The following is a 15,508-nucleotide window of genomic DNA, read 5'->3' as shown; positions in this document are numbered from 1 at the left end:
CTCTCTCCTCCTCTGAATAGGGCTTCCCAAACCTATGGAAGACGCCACCCTGGGTCAGGGAGGAGCGCATCCTTGCATGTGCTGGCAAGGTGTAGGTGCAAGGGTCAGTGCCAGGCCCTGAGCCCAGGACACCCAACTCTGCTGGGCACATCCGGGGACAGTTTGGGGGAGGCCCCACTTCACTGGTCAAACCTATCTTCCGGGATAGATGCCACCTATTAAGAAAGACTTTAGCCAGGTAACCAGGTAGAGTGAACGTAGAACCCTGCCGAGTGAGGCACGGGAGGATTAGACACACTGATCTTGAGAGAAGACTCAGGGGGAGGTCATAGCCAAGTGAGGGTTGACATATAAGAGGGACAAGGTGGCAGATTTCAAGTCAGTCTAAGAAATTATTCCGTAGCAACTACAGCTGTTAAAAAGGGAGTGAGTTTCCTCATGACTGGAAGATCATCTTTAGGATATGGTGGGTGCATGTCCAGCATTAGAAAGGCACCAGATAAACTCGGGCCCCATCCAACAGGAAGGCTTTCTCATTCTAATCCCCCTGTAAGTCTTTTAAGGTTTTTTGTTTACTTCGAGGCTATGAATACTGTCTATATCTTACCAGCCTTGGGGATAAAAGAATCTCTTCTCTTCTAAGTTTTGAGGAAACTTAGTTCCAGCGTTCGGTGAAGAATGCCACAATGCTCCAGCCACATGGCTGCTAATATTTTAGGCTTCACTTCTGTGCTCCAGCAAGAAACAGAATCTGTTGGGCCTTTCTTTAAATCACAGCCTCCCCTCTCAAGAGGCACCTTCCACCTGTGTCACCAAGCCATCCATTCATTCCCAGAGCTTTCCCGAACTGCTTCTCTACCCAGGTACTCTCCAGCCTTCCTCATTTTCGAACAGTCACAGACAGAGAGATGACTCTGGGGAGCCTCACCTCCAAAGGTCCAGCTCTCAGGGACCAAAATGTTCTGTCGTCCTCTTCCCTGCCTTGCAGGTTGGGGTTGTCCAGTACGGAGAAGACGTGGTGCATGAATTTCACCTCAATGACTACAGGTCTGTAAGAGATGTGGTAGAAGCCGCCAGCCACATTGAGCAGAGAGGAGGAACAGAGACCCGGACAGCATTTGGCATCGAATTTGCTCGGTAAAAAAAAGATCCTAGTCAAATAGAAATAATAATAATCTACTTAAATCTCAGATAACTGTGCTAGTTACATACTGCTGTATAACAATCCTCTACAAAATTCCCTACCTTGAGACAATAATTTATTAACCCCTCAAATCTCTGGGGGTTAACTGGGCTCAGCTGGTCAATTCTCTCTTGGCATCTCTCCTGTGGTGGTAGTCTGGTATGTCAGCTGGGACTGTTGTCATCTGAGGAGCTGACTGGACTGGACTTCCAAAATGGCGCACCCATGTGGCTGGCAGTTGCTCTGGGCTGTTGGCTGGGAGCTCAGTGTGGGCTGGTGACCTGAGCACCCACACGTGGCCATGTGGCTCTGAGAGGGAGTGTCCCAAGAGAGCTTTCCAGCGGGCCCACACAGGAACTCTGAGATTGCCTGTGACCTAGCCCCCAAAGTCCCGGCTATAACTTCTGTCGTATTCTACTGATAGAGTGAGCCATTAAGGCCAGCCCAGATTCTAGGGGAAGAGCATTTGACTCTGCCCCTTGATGGAGGAATGGAGAGGTTACATCACAGAAGAACGTTTGGGATGCGAGGTATTGTTGCAAACGACTATGGAAAATGGGCCGTGCCGCAGAGACCCTATAAAAAGTTTGTAGGTTCCATGAGGGCAGAATCTTCCTGTGGAGTATCTGTCATCAATGGAGTGTGAGGAACACGGGTAAGTCTAACTTCTGAGGTTGTGGAGTAACAAGGCTGCCTCCTTAAAAATCACACCCGAACTCACTCACAATGATAATGAAGGTTACCTCTAGAAGTTGCCCTCACAGATGGCTTTGTGCTGGCTCCAGTGAGACTGCCATTACGCAAAACGTTGTGCTCACCCCCACTGAAATCGGTGAGTGATTTTAGAAGCAATTCCCCAAGATCTCTCAAGCTGAGGCCTAAACTCCTAAGGCATATAGATTTTAAATGTATACATTTTACACCTATAGACATGAATTCCACTATGGCCATTGAGACCACAGGCTCATTCTCTGGTAGTCCCACCTCACATAGCATTAGCTGACGTGTTTAACAGAATTCCACAGTGTGAGAGCTACTTAGGAGTTAGGAGCTACTTAGGAGATTTCATGTGGTCAAACAATTACATTTTTTCCAACCTTACAATTCTTTACAATTAAGTTATGGCTCCACTAATCAACTTCTGTTTGCTGATAAAACTTGCTCAAACTTTTTTCCTAAAGGAACCTTCCTCTGTGTAACGATGGCTTTTACCCATCCTCACAAGGAATGGGCCATTTTGCTGTTTTGCTGTCACTGGGATGAGTCCCTGGGGCCCCCATCAGGCCCTTGTGAAATTGCTGGGGCAACAGAGGAAGCCCATGCCCACTGAGCTATTGCTTCCTCAGCGTGAACTAAGTGACTTATACAGGGGTATAGCCGACCACCCCCAGAACGATTACGAGTATGCAATCTGGCAAGTAGTTTGAATCCAGTCGTGACTCATGAGCACCACTGGGCTATGCAGTCTGCACCTCAAATGAGGTTTGAAATCTGATCTTCTCAGCCTGCCAAGTCCCAAGTTACAGGGGATGTGTTTTAAGGGAAAATGCTCTCCTTGCTTATTCACGATGCATTTTTTCTGGGCACCTGAAAAAGTAAAAAGATCCAGGCCATGGACTTGAGAGGTTCTCAAAGCTGGTAATCTGTGGTTCCTGGACCAATAGGGAAACTCTGAAAAGCATCAGTCTAACTCAGTAAGGATGAGAGGGTAGGATCCAAGGAAGGATTGCCAGGAGGGGCTGGCATTAGGCTTGTCCCAGGAAGACCCCAGGATTCAATCAGGAGAGGCGAAAAGGAGACATTCCTCCTGACTAAGGGTAGAAGAGGGGGAAACTCAAGGAATCCTTATGTTTAGAGCCTTTTGAGCATGGTGTGAGGTTCGTGTTGGGGCAGGGGGTATTGAAGCCAGATTGTGAGGATGATAATGTCATAGCTAGAACAACCATGACTGGCCACGGAAGGGTCTTAGGCTTGAGAGTGTTTTCATCAGATATGCACATAAAGGTGAATCTAATAGTCATGTATGGCTTGGGGGCCATGGGGATAATGATGTCATTCCAACTGAGCTCACTCAACACTTTTTATTGAGGGGAGCAAGCAGGAAGAAGGGCTTGGAAGGACAGAAGGACAAAAGGGCCAGATTACGATGGGCTGGTGGGCCATTCTCAGGACCCCAGAGACATGGGAGCCAGTGAAGATTTTGAGCAGAAAGGAGACATGATATGGCCTACTTTTCCATAGATCATTCTGGCTTCCAGGTTCACGGAAACTGTTGTAAGTATAAGTCTCTCACTGTTCTTAAGGAACTTATAATCTGATTTGCAAAGGAATAAATCCGAGGATTTTTACTCGGTAGAAAATCACAATTTTAAATCTGATGAATCATGTCAATATTTACCCCATTACAAATGCATACAGATATTCACACAATTCTACTATATGAAAATATGAACCTAAAATTTTTCTTGACTCCATATATAATAAAACCTGGTTTTCCCCTGCCATACTTTTTTATATGGAGTTTCATGCCTCAGCCTGATCCTTCAATGAGTTTATGGAAACATCTAGAATCTCCTTTGATGAACTAGCAGAGTTCTTGCTCCACTGGGTGAGGCTTAAGCTCAAAAGTCGCTGTAGTCATGTCAATTGTGCCTCTGGCCTCCTTCAGTTCATGGCTCATATTAAAATACGAGGGTTTTTTTTTTTCTTTAAATGTTTACTTATTTTTGAGAGAGGGGGGTGGTGGGATGGGCAGAGAGAGGGGAGGACAGAGGATCTGAATTGGGCTCTGAGCTGACAGCAGGGAGCTCGAGGTGGGGCTCGAACTCATGAACCGTGAGATCATGACCTGAGCCAAAGTCGGATGTTTAACCGACTGAGCCACCCAGGTGCCCCCAAGGGTTTTTTGTTTTTTTTTTTTAAGTCAGTATATCCACAACATCATAGAGCTGAGAGAATGGCAGATGGTCTGTTTCTCTTCACTGGGAGCTTTGAAGATGCTCTGAACTAACTTATTCCAGGTTTTGTGAATTCGTCAACATCTAAATCATGCATGTCAAGCTCATCAGCTCCTGTGTAACAAGAGATTCGTGTGGTACAGAGCTTGAACCTAGCATTGCAGAGCTTAACTCCCTGGGTCAGACCCCAAGGGAGTCAACATAGAATCTAAGGGAAGCATCTGGTTTTAGATCCTTATTGGAAAATTCTACCTGCTGGGCCAGATTTTTGGTTCAGACCATGTCTGTCCTACTCAGAACCTCACGATCTAAAGGAGGGTTGTCCACAGAGGCACCAAGAGCCAGAATGGCTCCACAGCCAGTTTTCATGCTTCTGAAATGGCCAGCTGTAAGAGCCTCTCTGCAGCATCATGGGTCAGCGTGCCAGGCCCCTGGCCCTTGGCTGGATTGCCCGAGAGGCAGGCCAAGCACCTGCTCCAGGCACAAAACAAAGTAAAAAGCAAGAGAGAGGAATATTTGTCATGGAATTTGATATTTAATCATTCCCAAAATGGAATCAAAGTAGTCCTTGTGGGGAAAAGCAGAACTTTTTCGGATGTCATTATGTGTATTTTATGGATTAGTGTTGTTTGGGTGTTGAATTACTCTGGCCTGTCACCTTTTCAGTATGTAGGGAAGTGGTTCTCAACCCCGGTATTCATTCTTTTGAAAAATACTGATGGGGCACCGGGGCGGCTCAGTTGGTTAAGCATCTGACTTCAGCTCAGGTCATGATCTTGTGCTTTGAGGGTTCAAGTCCTGTGTCAGGCTCTTTGCTGACAGCTCAGAGCCTGGAGCCTGCTTTGGATTCTGTGTCTCCCTCTCTTTCTGTCCCTCCCCTGTTCACTCACTCTCTCTCTCTCTCTCTCTCTCTCTCTGTCTCAAAAAATGAATAAAAACATTTTTAAAAATTTTTAATGAAAAAATGGCCTGATTTCCAGGCAGTGCCCCAGAGATGCTGATTACATGCCCAGGTGGGGCCTAGCCATTGGCATTTTTTTTAACTCCCCCCGGTGATTCTAATATACAGCTGGGTTTTTGAGCCACTAACTTAGGGTGTCTAAAGGTCTCCATCTGACCTTGAACTTTTCTCCCAAACCCACCTGCTCCCTCTGCTTGCCCAAAGCAGCATGGTCAGGACCCTAAAGAGGCTCTTTAAAGTTACTTTTTAAAGACAAGCAGATACATGACCTATCTGAGTAGCTGGCAAATGAGTAGTGTGGGCACCTCAACCCAGCTTCTTCTTTGGTTTGAGATCCAAACCCTATTGGGTTGCTCCCCTGGGGAGGTGAGGGGGCTCGGCCCCACATCTGCAGCAGCCCCTCTGGAGGATCGCTGGGAGCTGCATCCCTACATCTCTCTTGTGACCCTCCCCCTGTGCTCTGTTTTCAGCTCAGAGGCTTTCCAGAAAGGCGGAAGGAAAGGGGCCAAGAAGGTGATGATTGTCATCACAGATGGGGAGTCCCATGACAGCCCAGACCTGGAGAAGGTGATCCAGCAAAGCGAGAGAGACAACGTGACCAGATACGCTGTGGCCGTGAGTCCTGCCCCACCTGTCCCACCCTCCGCCCCTAGAGGCTTTACCGTCAGACCCCTGGGGACTCCCAGGGGCATTTTCTGGGTAGTGAGCAAGCTGCCCAGGCCCCCGGACGGGCCTCTTCTTGTTTCATCCTCTCCTAAAGAGCACCTTGGGAATTTTCTTTCAGCACTGTCAAGGGCTATCTGCAACAGTTGGGGACAGGCTGGGGGTTGGGGGAGAGTTCCTCCATTGCCAAAACCTCCAAAACACAAGAAAACACCCCCAAGCCACCCAGCCCCCAGAACCCTATCTTAGAACAGGGGCCTTATCTGCCCCCTACAAAACAGCCTGTTTCAAAATGCCGGTGGGACCCCGAGTTCTGCCCATGGCAACCAAAAAGGGCTCCAGCCACGCGGGGTCAGGGGCCGCGGGGCTGTGGGGAGGTCTGTGCCAAGTCCTGGTTTGTCGCCCTGCCCCCGTTCCCTGGCAGGTCCTGGGCTACTACAACCGCAGGGGGATCAATCCAGAAGCTTTTCTAAATGAGATCAAATACATCGCCAGTGACCCCGATGACAAGCACTTCTTCAACGTTACTGACGAGGCGGCCCTGAAGGACATTGTTGATGCCCTGGGGGACAGGATCTTCAGCTTGGAAGGTGAGGGGTACATACCAAGAGGGGTCTACGCTCCTGGGCTCACACCAGGTGAACCCCATAGAGCAAGATCCAGGCCCACAACACGGAAAGCTTTAGCAGGAGCTATCCCTTCATGATAGGGCCCTGGTATTCTGTGCTGGACCTCACAGACAGCCCTGGACGGTGGCTTTGCTGACATTCTCCTTTTACCACCGAGGAACTGAAAGCTCATAGGACCTAAGTGACTTGCCAAAGCTTCCACAGCTTTGGGAAGAGACGGGCTTTGAACTAATGTTGCCATATTTAGCAAATATAAAATACGGTGTTTGTGGCAGACCTATACTAGGAAATTATCTGCTGATTGTCTGAAATTCAAGTTTATTTATTCATTCTTTAACTTTTTAATGTTTATTGATTTTTGAGAGGGAACGAGAGACAGTGTGAAGAGGGGAGGGGCAGAGAGCTAGGGACAAAGGATCTGAAGCGGGCTCTGCGCCGAGCTTGATGTGGGGCTCGAACTCACGAACCGTGAGATCACGACCTGAGCTGAAGTCGGACGCTCAACCGGCTGGGCCACCCAGGCACCCCTCTCCTTACTGTTTAAACTTCGGTTTCGATGGCACGGATCTCCTCTGAGCCATGTGTTGCTATAGCCGTTCCTCCCAGCACGGGGCTGGGCCACATGGGGGGGGTGGCAAACAGAGATAAAAAGCAGTGTGGACAAGCCCGAGCAGTCTGCAGCACTTTGGAAAAGATGAGCTACAGACACATGAGGAGACGAAAGCAGCCCTCATCCACAAGGATAAAGGAATAGAAACTTTGAACCTGAGTTTCAACACTCCCGCCAGAACTTATACTCAGCTGAGTGTATTTCTCCCAGAAATGGTTGCCTTTGGGTGTTGAGAAGCTCGGTGCCGGTGACATGTTCCGGGAGGCCCTCTATGGGGAGGGGCTTTCAGCACACATGGGTTACTTGTGCAAATCTGGGGTGGTGACAGGTCCCCCTCCCGAGGGTTCGATTCAATGTTTGGGAATCATCCAGAGGCATCTGGAACCAAATCTGGTGAATAATAGGAATGAGAGAAGTGAGGAAAGAGATGGAATTTCCATTTCTTGCCAACGATGGAGATTGTTTCTTTCCATGTGTTTTTCTTGCTCTTTCCCCTATATTGACATTATGGCATACATGCTCTGTCATATAACTCGTCCCAAACCCTTTGCGGCAGTGACTGGGCTACTGATAGTGAAGCCACGGCCACCTGGAAGGTGCCCTCCCTGTGTGGGCTGCCTCAGGGCCCCCTCCTCCCTCCCCGGAGGTGCCCCAGGACACAGGTGCCATGGATGGGGTTGCAGGTGGGTGGCGCTAAGCAATCGGGAGTGCAGCTGAGGACTTTCTGTCCCTCTGTTTTAGGCACCAACAAGAACGAGACGTCCTTCGGGCTGGAGATGTCCCAGACCGGCTTTTCTTCTCACGTGGTGGAGGTAGGTCGGGGTTGGAGCCGCCCTCCCACATACTTTCCGGCTCTCTAGGTGGCCACGCCGCCTTTCCTGGGCTGTCCCTCACCCACCCCCCACTTTGTTTCTCCGGGTCTCTCTGCCTCTGTCTTCTGTGGCTGCAAGGGGGAAGTCGAGGCCTTCAACTTACAAGCCCTTTTCATCAGGGAGTGAGCTACAAATATCGAACCACCTGCACAGGGAGCCGATGGGGGCATTTCCTCCAGGTCCGAAGGTCCCCTGCAGCCCACAGAGCCTTGTGCAAAAATTGGGTCAATGTGGCAGAGGCTGTTGGCCTGCGCCAATAACGCCCTTGCCCAAGGCAGCCTGTGCGTGCAGGGGCATGGCCCTGAGCTGGTGCGGGGAGGGGGTCCAGATGGACCAGCTGTGCTCCCGGTGCAGACTCGGCCTCAGATGGCAGAGGACCCAGATGGCCACATGGCATCACAAGCAGCATGTCGCGTCAGAAGCTCTACATTGGCGGCCCAGAGCACCGGGCTGTCACTCGCCCTCGACATGCCTCGCCTGGTTCCGATTGACAAGATGGGGCGGAAACCTCACGGGATTGCCAGGGCGGGGCAGAGAGCCGGTATCTGCGAAAATGTGTCATAAACAGTGGAGCCCTGCCTGGGAGCACTGCGTGCTGGGAGGACCACCTGGCAGGAGTCCATGTCAGTGGGCATGCTTGGGGCAGAGAGGTTCCCAGGTGTTCTGCCCCAGGCTGGCACCGTGGGAGTGTATGTATGCCTCCAAACCTGCCAGAAACGACCTGCCTACTTCCGCATCACCTCCATTATCTCACTGGACAACCCCCCGCCAACAACACTGTGAGGTGAATAGGGCAGGATTCCTTGTTCCCAGTCTCCAGACAAATAAACTGAGTCACACGAAGTCTAAGTGACCTGCTCAAGTGACCTAAGTAGGAAAATACGAGTCTCACGCTCTTCCTCCCCACGCCTAGCAGCTGCTCCCCGAGAGCGAGTGGAATCTCAGGGGGTCTGAGTCAGAAACCCCAAATCGGAGGCGGAGGGGGACATGTGAACAGGCAGCAGGACGGAAACCTGACTCACATGCCACTGTTCCTGGACTGCATCTGGACAGACTCGTGCCCACCCGGGCACAGCAAGCTACAAATGCAGCCACCTATAATTATAACAGTGCGTTGTATATGCATGGCACTTTAAACTTCTCCAGGAAATTCCTATGCCCCATTTCAGGCTCAGCACAGCCCTGCCAGGTTGACAGGCAGGAATAGTTGTCCTGTTTTTGTTTTTTTTTTAATGTTTACTTATTTTTGAGAAAGAGAGACAGAGTACAAGCGGGAGAGGGGCAGAGAGAGAGGGAGACACAGAATCTGAAGACGAATCCAGGCTCTGAGCTGTCAGCACAGAGCCCGATGCGGGGCTTGGGCCCACGAACCGTGAAATCATGCCCTGAGTCGAAGTCAGACGCCCATCCAACTGAGCCGCCCAGGCGCCCCATAGATGGTCAAGTCTGCAAATCTTTTCCGTGCCTTCTCTGTGCTGGGCCCTGCGCTGGGTCCCGGAAGGTGCAGGCTCCTCTTCTAACACTGTGGTCTGTGCATGCCTAGGAATCGGGGAACTCGAAGAGAAGGGGAGGGTGTTCAGGAATACTGGAGATGAACCCTAAAAAGGACCCAAGCATCTCAGTAGGTCGAGCAGGAGGAGTCCTTGAAGGATCCATGGATAGACACCACCCCCCAAGCCCCCCCGCCACCCGCTGCACAGAGGAGACCAAGAGCTCAGAGCCCTGGCCTGTTGTTTAGGTCAAGGTCATGCACTGCCCTGTGTAGATTCTTCCACGTGTCCAACTCATTTTCATTCCTCTGGTTGGAGAGACCGGAGTGCCTCTCCCCATCCTTATCACCGCCCCAGCTCTTCTAATGCCCCCGAGTCTGGTTTTCAAGTGACAGGCATCTGGAAGTTTCTATCTGATACGACTCTTAAAGAGAAGATGATTAAGTCTGAATCTGAGACTCTTCTTTTTAATACCTAAAAAGAAAAAACCAATCCTTCCAAATCCAAAAGAATGGAACAATGATGGCGGGCTATCTGGTGGTGTGACCGGCCACTGGGTGTGCTATTTTAGGGCACATAGGGTTCTCAGTGCTGATGCTGACCACTGAGGCCACCATAATTGGCCACAGCCATCCTGTCCCTGGGAGTCCAGCTCCACAGCTCTCGGGGCTGGTCAGCCCTCTCCGGAGATGGGAAGCAGTGGTCCAGCCTTTCAGCTTTTCCCAGAGCAGGTCTCAAGCCCGAGTGAGTCCAAGTCCTGGGTGAGCTCTCAGCCTCCATCCCCTCCAAAAGTGTTCCACAGACGGCCTCAGACAGCCACTTCCTGCAAATGTGAGAAGAAGCCTTCAGCTTCCCTGGGCCTGTTTAGTTATGTCAGAAGGAAAGGTCTCTAGTCCTGGAGGAAGTACCTCATAGAATGTTCTCAAATAGCAAAGGGGCTGGTGGCTCATCACCTGGGCTGCTGTTGCCTGTCCAGCAAGGAAACCAGCCTTCAAAAGGGTAAGAACAGCAAGAGGAAGGGGAGACTAGTGCCAGGGTAGAGAGGAGACCCCAAAACATCACCTGGTCACCCAAAGAGCCCAAGGCCCCAGACCACAGGAATGGCATCCCAGGCTGAAGGTCAGAGCCATGGGGAAACCCAGGGACCTAAGTCAACCCAGGAAACTCTAGTCTTGATTTGCCATAAAGGGGAAAGAGGACATTCTGGAAATGACCACCAGAAAGGCCAGCTATGGATCTCCAGTCAAATTCCAAAACAGATTTTGAAGCCAGGGGTTCCATTAGTATTTGGAAATGAATGCAAAGATCACTAACAGCTGGAGTGGCTTCTATTAGTCCTGGCTGCGTGCTGAGGTGGTGAACTCCCTGTTGAGCTGGGTAATCAAGAAGAAGCTGCAGGAGTCTGCCAGAAAGCTTCCAAAAGGGATCTGTACCTCCCAAGGGGGCATAGACCCTGAGTCTGCAATCCGCACAAGCCAAGATGGAAAGTGTGCAGGAAAGGAAGGGGACAATAAGTTATGGATGCCCCCTAGTGGTGGATGGAGCTAGGGTGCTGCTCCCACCCAGGGGCTCTGCAGAGGAATTTCACATGGAACTCTTACCTCTCCCCAACCCCAAAAGTTTATACAGAAGGAAGCACTTTTATTAGGGTGGATCTTGTCTACACAAATACTTTGGTGACTCAACTGAGATGGGAAGAGACTGTTTCCCTTGAACCTACACGTGATGATCCAGCAAGACCAGCCCTCAGTTATGTCTGACACAGGTCAAGGGTGGGGAGACTCCTACCTCCCAGACCAGCAGCCCCAGCCACCCTCCAGCCTCTTCAGCCTGTGCCCTTCCCGCAGCCTCTGCTGGAGCTGTGGGCTGGATAGCCAAGGTCATTGGCTGTTACCTAAGCTGCTTAGCTGTGAAAGCCTTCAGGTTGTAATCTTTCCTAAGAGGTTTACATTTGATTTTTTTAAGTTTATGTATTTATCTTGAGAGGGACAGAGAGCTCAACCCAGGGAGGGGCAGAGAGAGAGGGAGAGAGAGAATCCCAAGCAGGCTCCACAGCATTGAGCCTGAAGCAGGGCTCTAACTCATGAAGCCAAAATCAGGAGTTGGCCACTTAACTGACCGAGCCACTACAAAAACATTTGAACTAGTTTTGCACATTTGATTCAATCAAAAATGAAAGAAACTGGGGTGCCTTGCACAGTTCAGTCAGTTAAGCATCTAACTTTTGATCTCAGCTCAGGTCATGAGTTCAAGCTCCCCCACCCCTCAGGCTCCGCACTGACAGTGCTGAGCCTGCTTAGGATTCTCTCTCTCCTTCCCGCTATGCCCCTCCCCTATTTGCTCTCATTCTCTCTCTCTCTCTTTCTCTGTCTCTCTCTCTCAAAATAAATAAACTTAAAAAAAAATGAAAGAAACTGATCCATATGGTGACGTGAGGGGTTGGTACCTAGAGGCTGTGAACCTCTCCTACACCCCCATAACCTTAAACCGTGGACCCCTCCACGTGCTAGCTAGGGCAGGCAGTCAGCGCTGTCCGCGGGCTCCACCCCATGAGGCCTGGACATGGTAGCCAGAGTCTGCCAGCGTGCTGTTCCAGATTGTTCCCAAGTGACTCCTGGTGGCAGGAATCATTTCCAGGTCATTGGGGTCTCCTCCTAAGCCCAGCTCCGTGTCTCAGGCTGCACCCTGGTGCCAAGCACCCCACTCCTGAGCCTTGTTCCCAGGACCTCTGAGCAGAGACAACCAACCCGCCGATCAGGAACAAGCCGTCAAGTACAGGGTGGACCTTGCTCCCCACACCACCTCCTTGCCACCGTTCCTACCAGCTTCCGGCACAGTGAAGGGCTTCTCTCCACAGAAAGACTGAAGGCCCATTTCTGGGTGTTTCCTGCCCAACCCCATTTAACCTCCTGGCACTCATTGTTCCTCAGGCTCCACTTTAGGCTTGTTAAAAATGCATCGTCTATGACAGAATCCGAGCAATTAGTGAAAAGTATAACCCGTCCTCTTCACGACGTATTTGCCTTAGGAGGGGCTCTTGGCCCTTCTAGAGTCACTCTGATGGTGGACATGCAGGCACTAGGGAGCTATGGAGGAGCCTGGGGAGGAGGACAGGACTCAGTGCACAGGACCACCTATCCAAAGCCAAGAATTGTTGGCATCTGGCATTCTCATTCCATTACTGCTGGGCAAGAAGAAAGCACTGCCTGGATGTGTGGCCTCAGACAAACCATTTAACCTCTCTGAACCTCAGTCTTTGAGCAGATGTCTGAAAAACACTGGCGGAATCGAGTCTTGAGGCTTGGAACTAGAAGTGTACATTTTGAGACTTACGATCAAGTAAGGGTTTCTTAAAATCCTGTCCTAACTCCACCCACCTCCTCAGTCACGCCCCCCCCCGCTTCCTGCAGGCCCCCCAAATAGGCTGCCCTTGCCTCCACTAGGCTGCCTCCCCTCAGGCTGCTGTAATGACTCCTCTGCAGCACCAACTTGACCATGAGATGTGATTCTTTGACTCCCGCGTCCCCGATGCTTTATGGATGAATAAAAGAACGAGAGGAGTTAGTATATACCAAGTCCTTTGCTGACTGCCAAGCTCCGTGCTAAGAATTAAAAATGTTAATTCTCCCAACAAAACAATTTACAGCTGAGGCTGAGAGAGAGAGAGAGAGAGAGAGAGAGAGAGAGAGAGGGAGGGAGAAAAAAAGGAAGAGAGAGAGAAGCTTGCCCAAGGTCACACACCTAGAAGCTTTGGAGCTAGAACTGGAACTCAGCAATGTCTGACTCCAGACTTCATGCTCTAACCACTGGGCCAGGGATTCTCAGCCTCAGCCCAACTGCCAACTTGGACTGGATAATTCTTTGCTGCAGGGCCATCCTGTGTATTGTAGGCAGCGGCCCTGACCCTACCCACCAGATGCCACACCAACCCCAACACCACCCCCAGCTATGACAACCCAAACTGTCTCCAGGCATTGCCAAATATTTCCTGGGGGCTAAACTGCCCCCCGTTTGGGAGCCACTGCCCTAAACGATGCTGTTTCTAGTGTTAGGGATGTGACCCAACCCTGGGGACACGGACCGGCTGGGGACACAGTTTGGAGGGACATGGTCACACGTACCAGGAACATTCAGCTCAGCTAGGGAGGCAAGACTGCTGCAGGGGCCAGGTCAGAAGGCAGCTAACTGATGAGCTAGCAGAATCAGACGGCAGGTGCTATGCCAGAGTGAATACGGGTACACGTTGTCTATAGGAAGTGCATGGACTTGGCCTTGGACCTGCTGAGGGCCACCATGCCTGCATCCTCACATCTGCACAGGGCACTAGAAAAGTCAGCTTGTGCCAAGGGTCCATGTGCAAGGCCACCCAGGCACACCGTGGCAGTATCTGGTGGGAGCTCACGTGGCCCCACGGGAAAGGAAGCCATAAATCAGGGAGCCGGTGCCAGGCCTGGAGCGTGGGATGAGGCTCTTCCCTGGAATGCCCTGGTATTTGTTTTCCAGCTGGGCCTACATGCTTGGCTTCCTCTGTCAAGGCTTTGGCCTTTTTTGGGGCCCTGCCCTTCCAGATTTTTTCCAAATTCAAAATGCCTGGGCTCTCCGAGCTGGGGAAAGACAGTGCCATACTGAGGTTTGCTCCTCCTGCCCTCCCAGCCTGCCCTCTCCCAGCGAGGCTCTCCCTGGTAACAGAGCCCTCTCAAGAAAAGACCGTCCCCTGGGAGCACAGGCCTACGGGCACTGCCAGGGTGAAACAGCATAAGGCGAGAGTCTGTGAGCAATTAGCTGGCCCAGTGCTGCCAAATCCAGAAGTTCAGTGGAATCCCCAAGCCCCACATACATACGGGGTCCTCCCCAGAGGAATCCCAGTCCTCTTCAGTACATCATGGAGACTTCCAGTCACCTGCAAGGCCAAAAATTCATCTTCAGAGGCCTCTCCCTGAAGGAAGAAGCCTGGTCCTGCAGAAGCAAACTTGGATTCAGCCGGAAGAGAGAGGGAGGAGAGAGACGAGGCCCAAACATCACTGTCCTCTTAGAGGGTGCTCCAATGGAAAACTGGGAGCAGAGTCCGGGGGCTGCCCGTGGCTCTTTTCTCCCCTGCCCAACCCACCACCCTGCTCCAAGTCCCAGCCCCGCCCCGACTTGCTGTGCAGCCTCAGACAAGTCCCTTTCCCTCTCTGAACCTTGGAGGCCATTTGTCAAGTGCAGGTAATGAACATCTGACCTGCTGGTCTCTCACAAATGGGTGGCTGGATGAGAAAGTACTTTGCAAAGAAGGGAGCACACCCCAAGTGCAAGGAGCACTGGCCGTGAGTCTTTGAGGTGCCGGCCCTGATCCCGGCCCAGGAGATCATCAGGCGCTCCCAGGCTGAGGCTCACACAGACCGGGAGGAGAAAGCTAATTAGGAAGTGCGACATTAAACACAACCAAGTACATCAGACTCTCCAGAGACCAGCTTGCTTGCGGTCAGAAAAACATTGTCTAAACAGTCAGTCCTACTTCCAGAGAATTTGGACTTTTTAAACCTTATCTGAGATCAACTTCACTCTTTAAAGTGACCCCTGGGAAATGAGAAATGGAAGGTCTGAGTAAGGTTCACAGTCTTGCCCCCTCCGCGGCCACCGGTGAGACTGTTGCATGGTGACGCTGCCCACCTGCTCATTCACGGCCCTGATTGTCCCAAGGCCAGAATCACATTGTTCTGTCGGCACCATGGTATTGGAGGGGAGGGGAGATGGGGTGCCCCGGGCCCCATGTGGCGGGGGAACCTCAAATCCTGCCAGTCAGCCAGGATTAGGGCTCAGGGGAGGAGAGAGGTGACTTCATCTGCTAGTGCTTTCACAGCCCAAAGCCGGGGCACAACCTGTCGGGCCAGGAGTCACCAAGGTCACCCAGGAAGGTGGCCCTCCCTGCTTCCAAGGGCTTGCTATCTGTCTTCCTGTATCCACTAGCTTTGTTCAAGGAAGTTGTTTTTTTTTTTTTTTTCAACGTTTATTTATTTTTGGGACAGAGAGAGACAGAGCATGAACGGGGGAGGGGCAGAGAGAGAGGGAGACACAGAATCGGAAACAGGCTCCAGGCTCCGAGCCATCAGCCCAGAGCCTGACGCGGGGCTCGAACTCACGATCTCGCGGTCCGTGAGTTC

At 51.3% G+C, this 15,508-nt stretch overlaps 1 protein-coding gene across 1 annotated transcript in view; it reads left to right on the top strand.

Moving 5' to 3' along the window:
• The window catches only part of ITGA11 (integrin subunit alpha 11), a 125,753-nt gene that overhangs the window by 72,502 nt on the left and 37,743 nt on the right, over positions 1-15,508 (top strand). Inside the window, exons 7-10 of the mRNA XM_040493086.1 lie at positions 989-1,137; positions 5,572-5,716; positions 6,189-6,354; positions 7,745-7,815. Of these exons, the coding sequence (XP_040349020.1) occupies positions 989-1,137; positions 5,572-5,716; positions 6,189-6,354; positions 7,745-7,815 (531 nt within the window). The remainder of the gene's footprint in view (positions 1-988; positions 1,138-5,571; positions 5,717-6,188; positions 6,355-7,744; positions 7,816-15,508) is intronic.

Source organism: Herpailurus yagouaroundi, unplaced genomic scaffold, assembly GCF_014898765.1.
Source record: "Herpailurus yagouaroundi ecotype Mexico unplaced genomic scaffold, PumYag 184, whole genome shotgun sequence".
NCBI lineage: Eukaryota > Metazoa > Chordata > Mammalia > Carnivora > Felidae > Herpailurus > Herpailurus yagouaroundi.
This window is presented reverse-complemented; position numbering and strand designations above follow the sequence as displayed.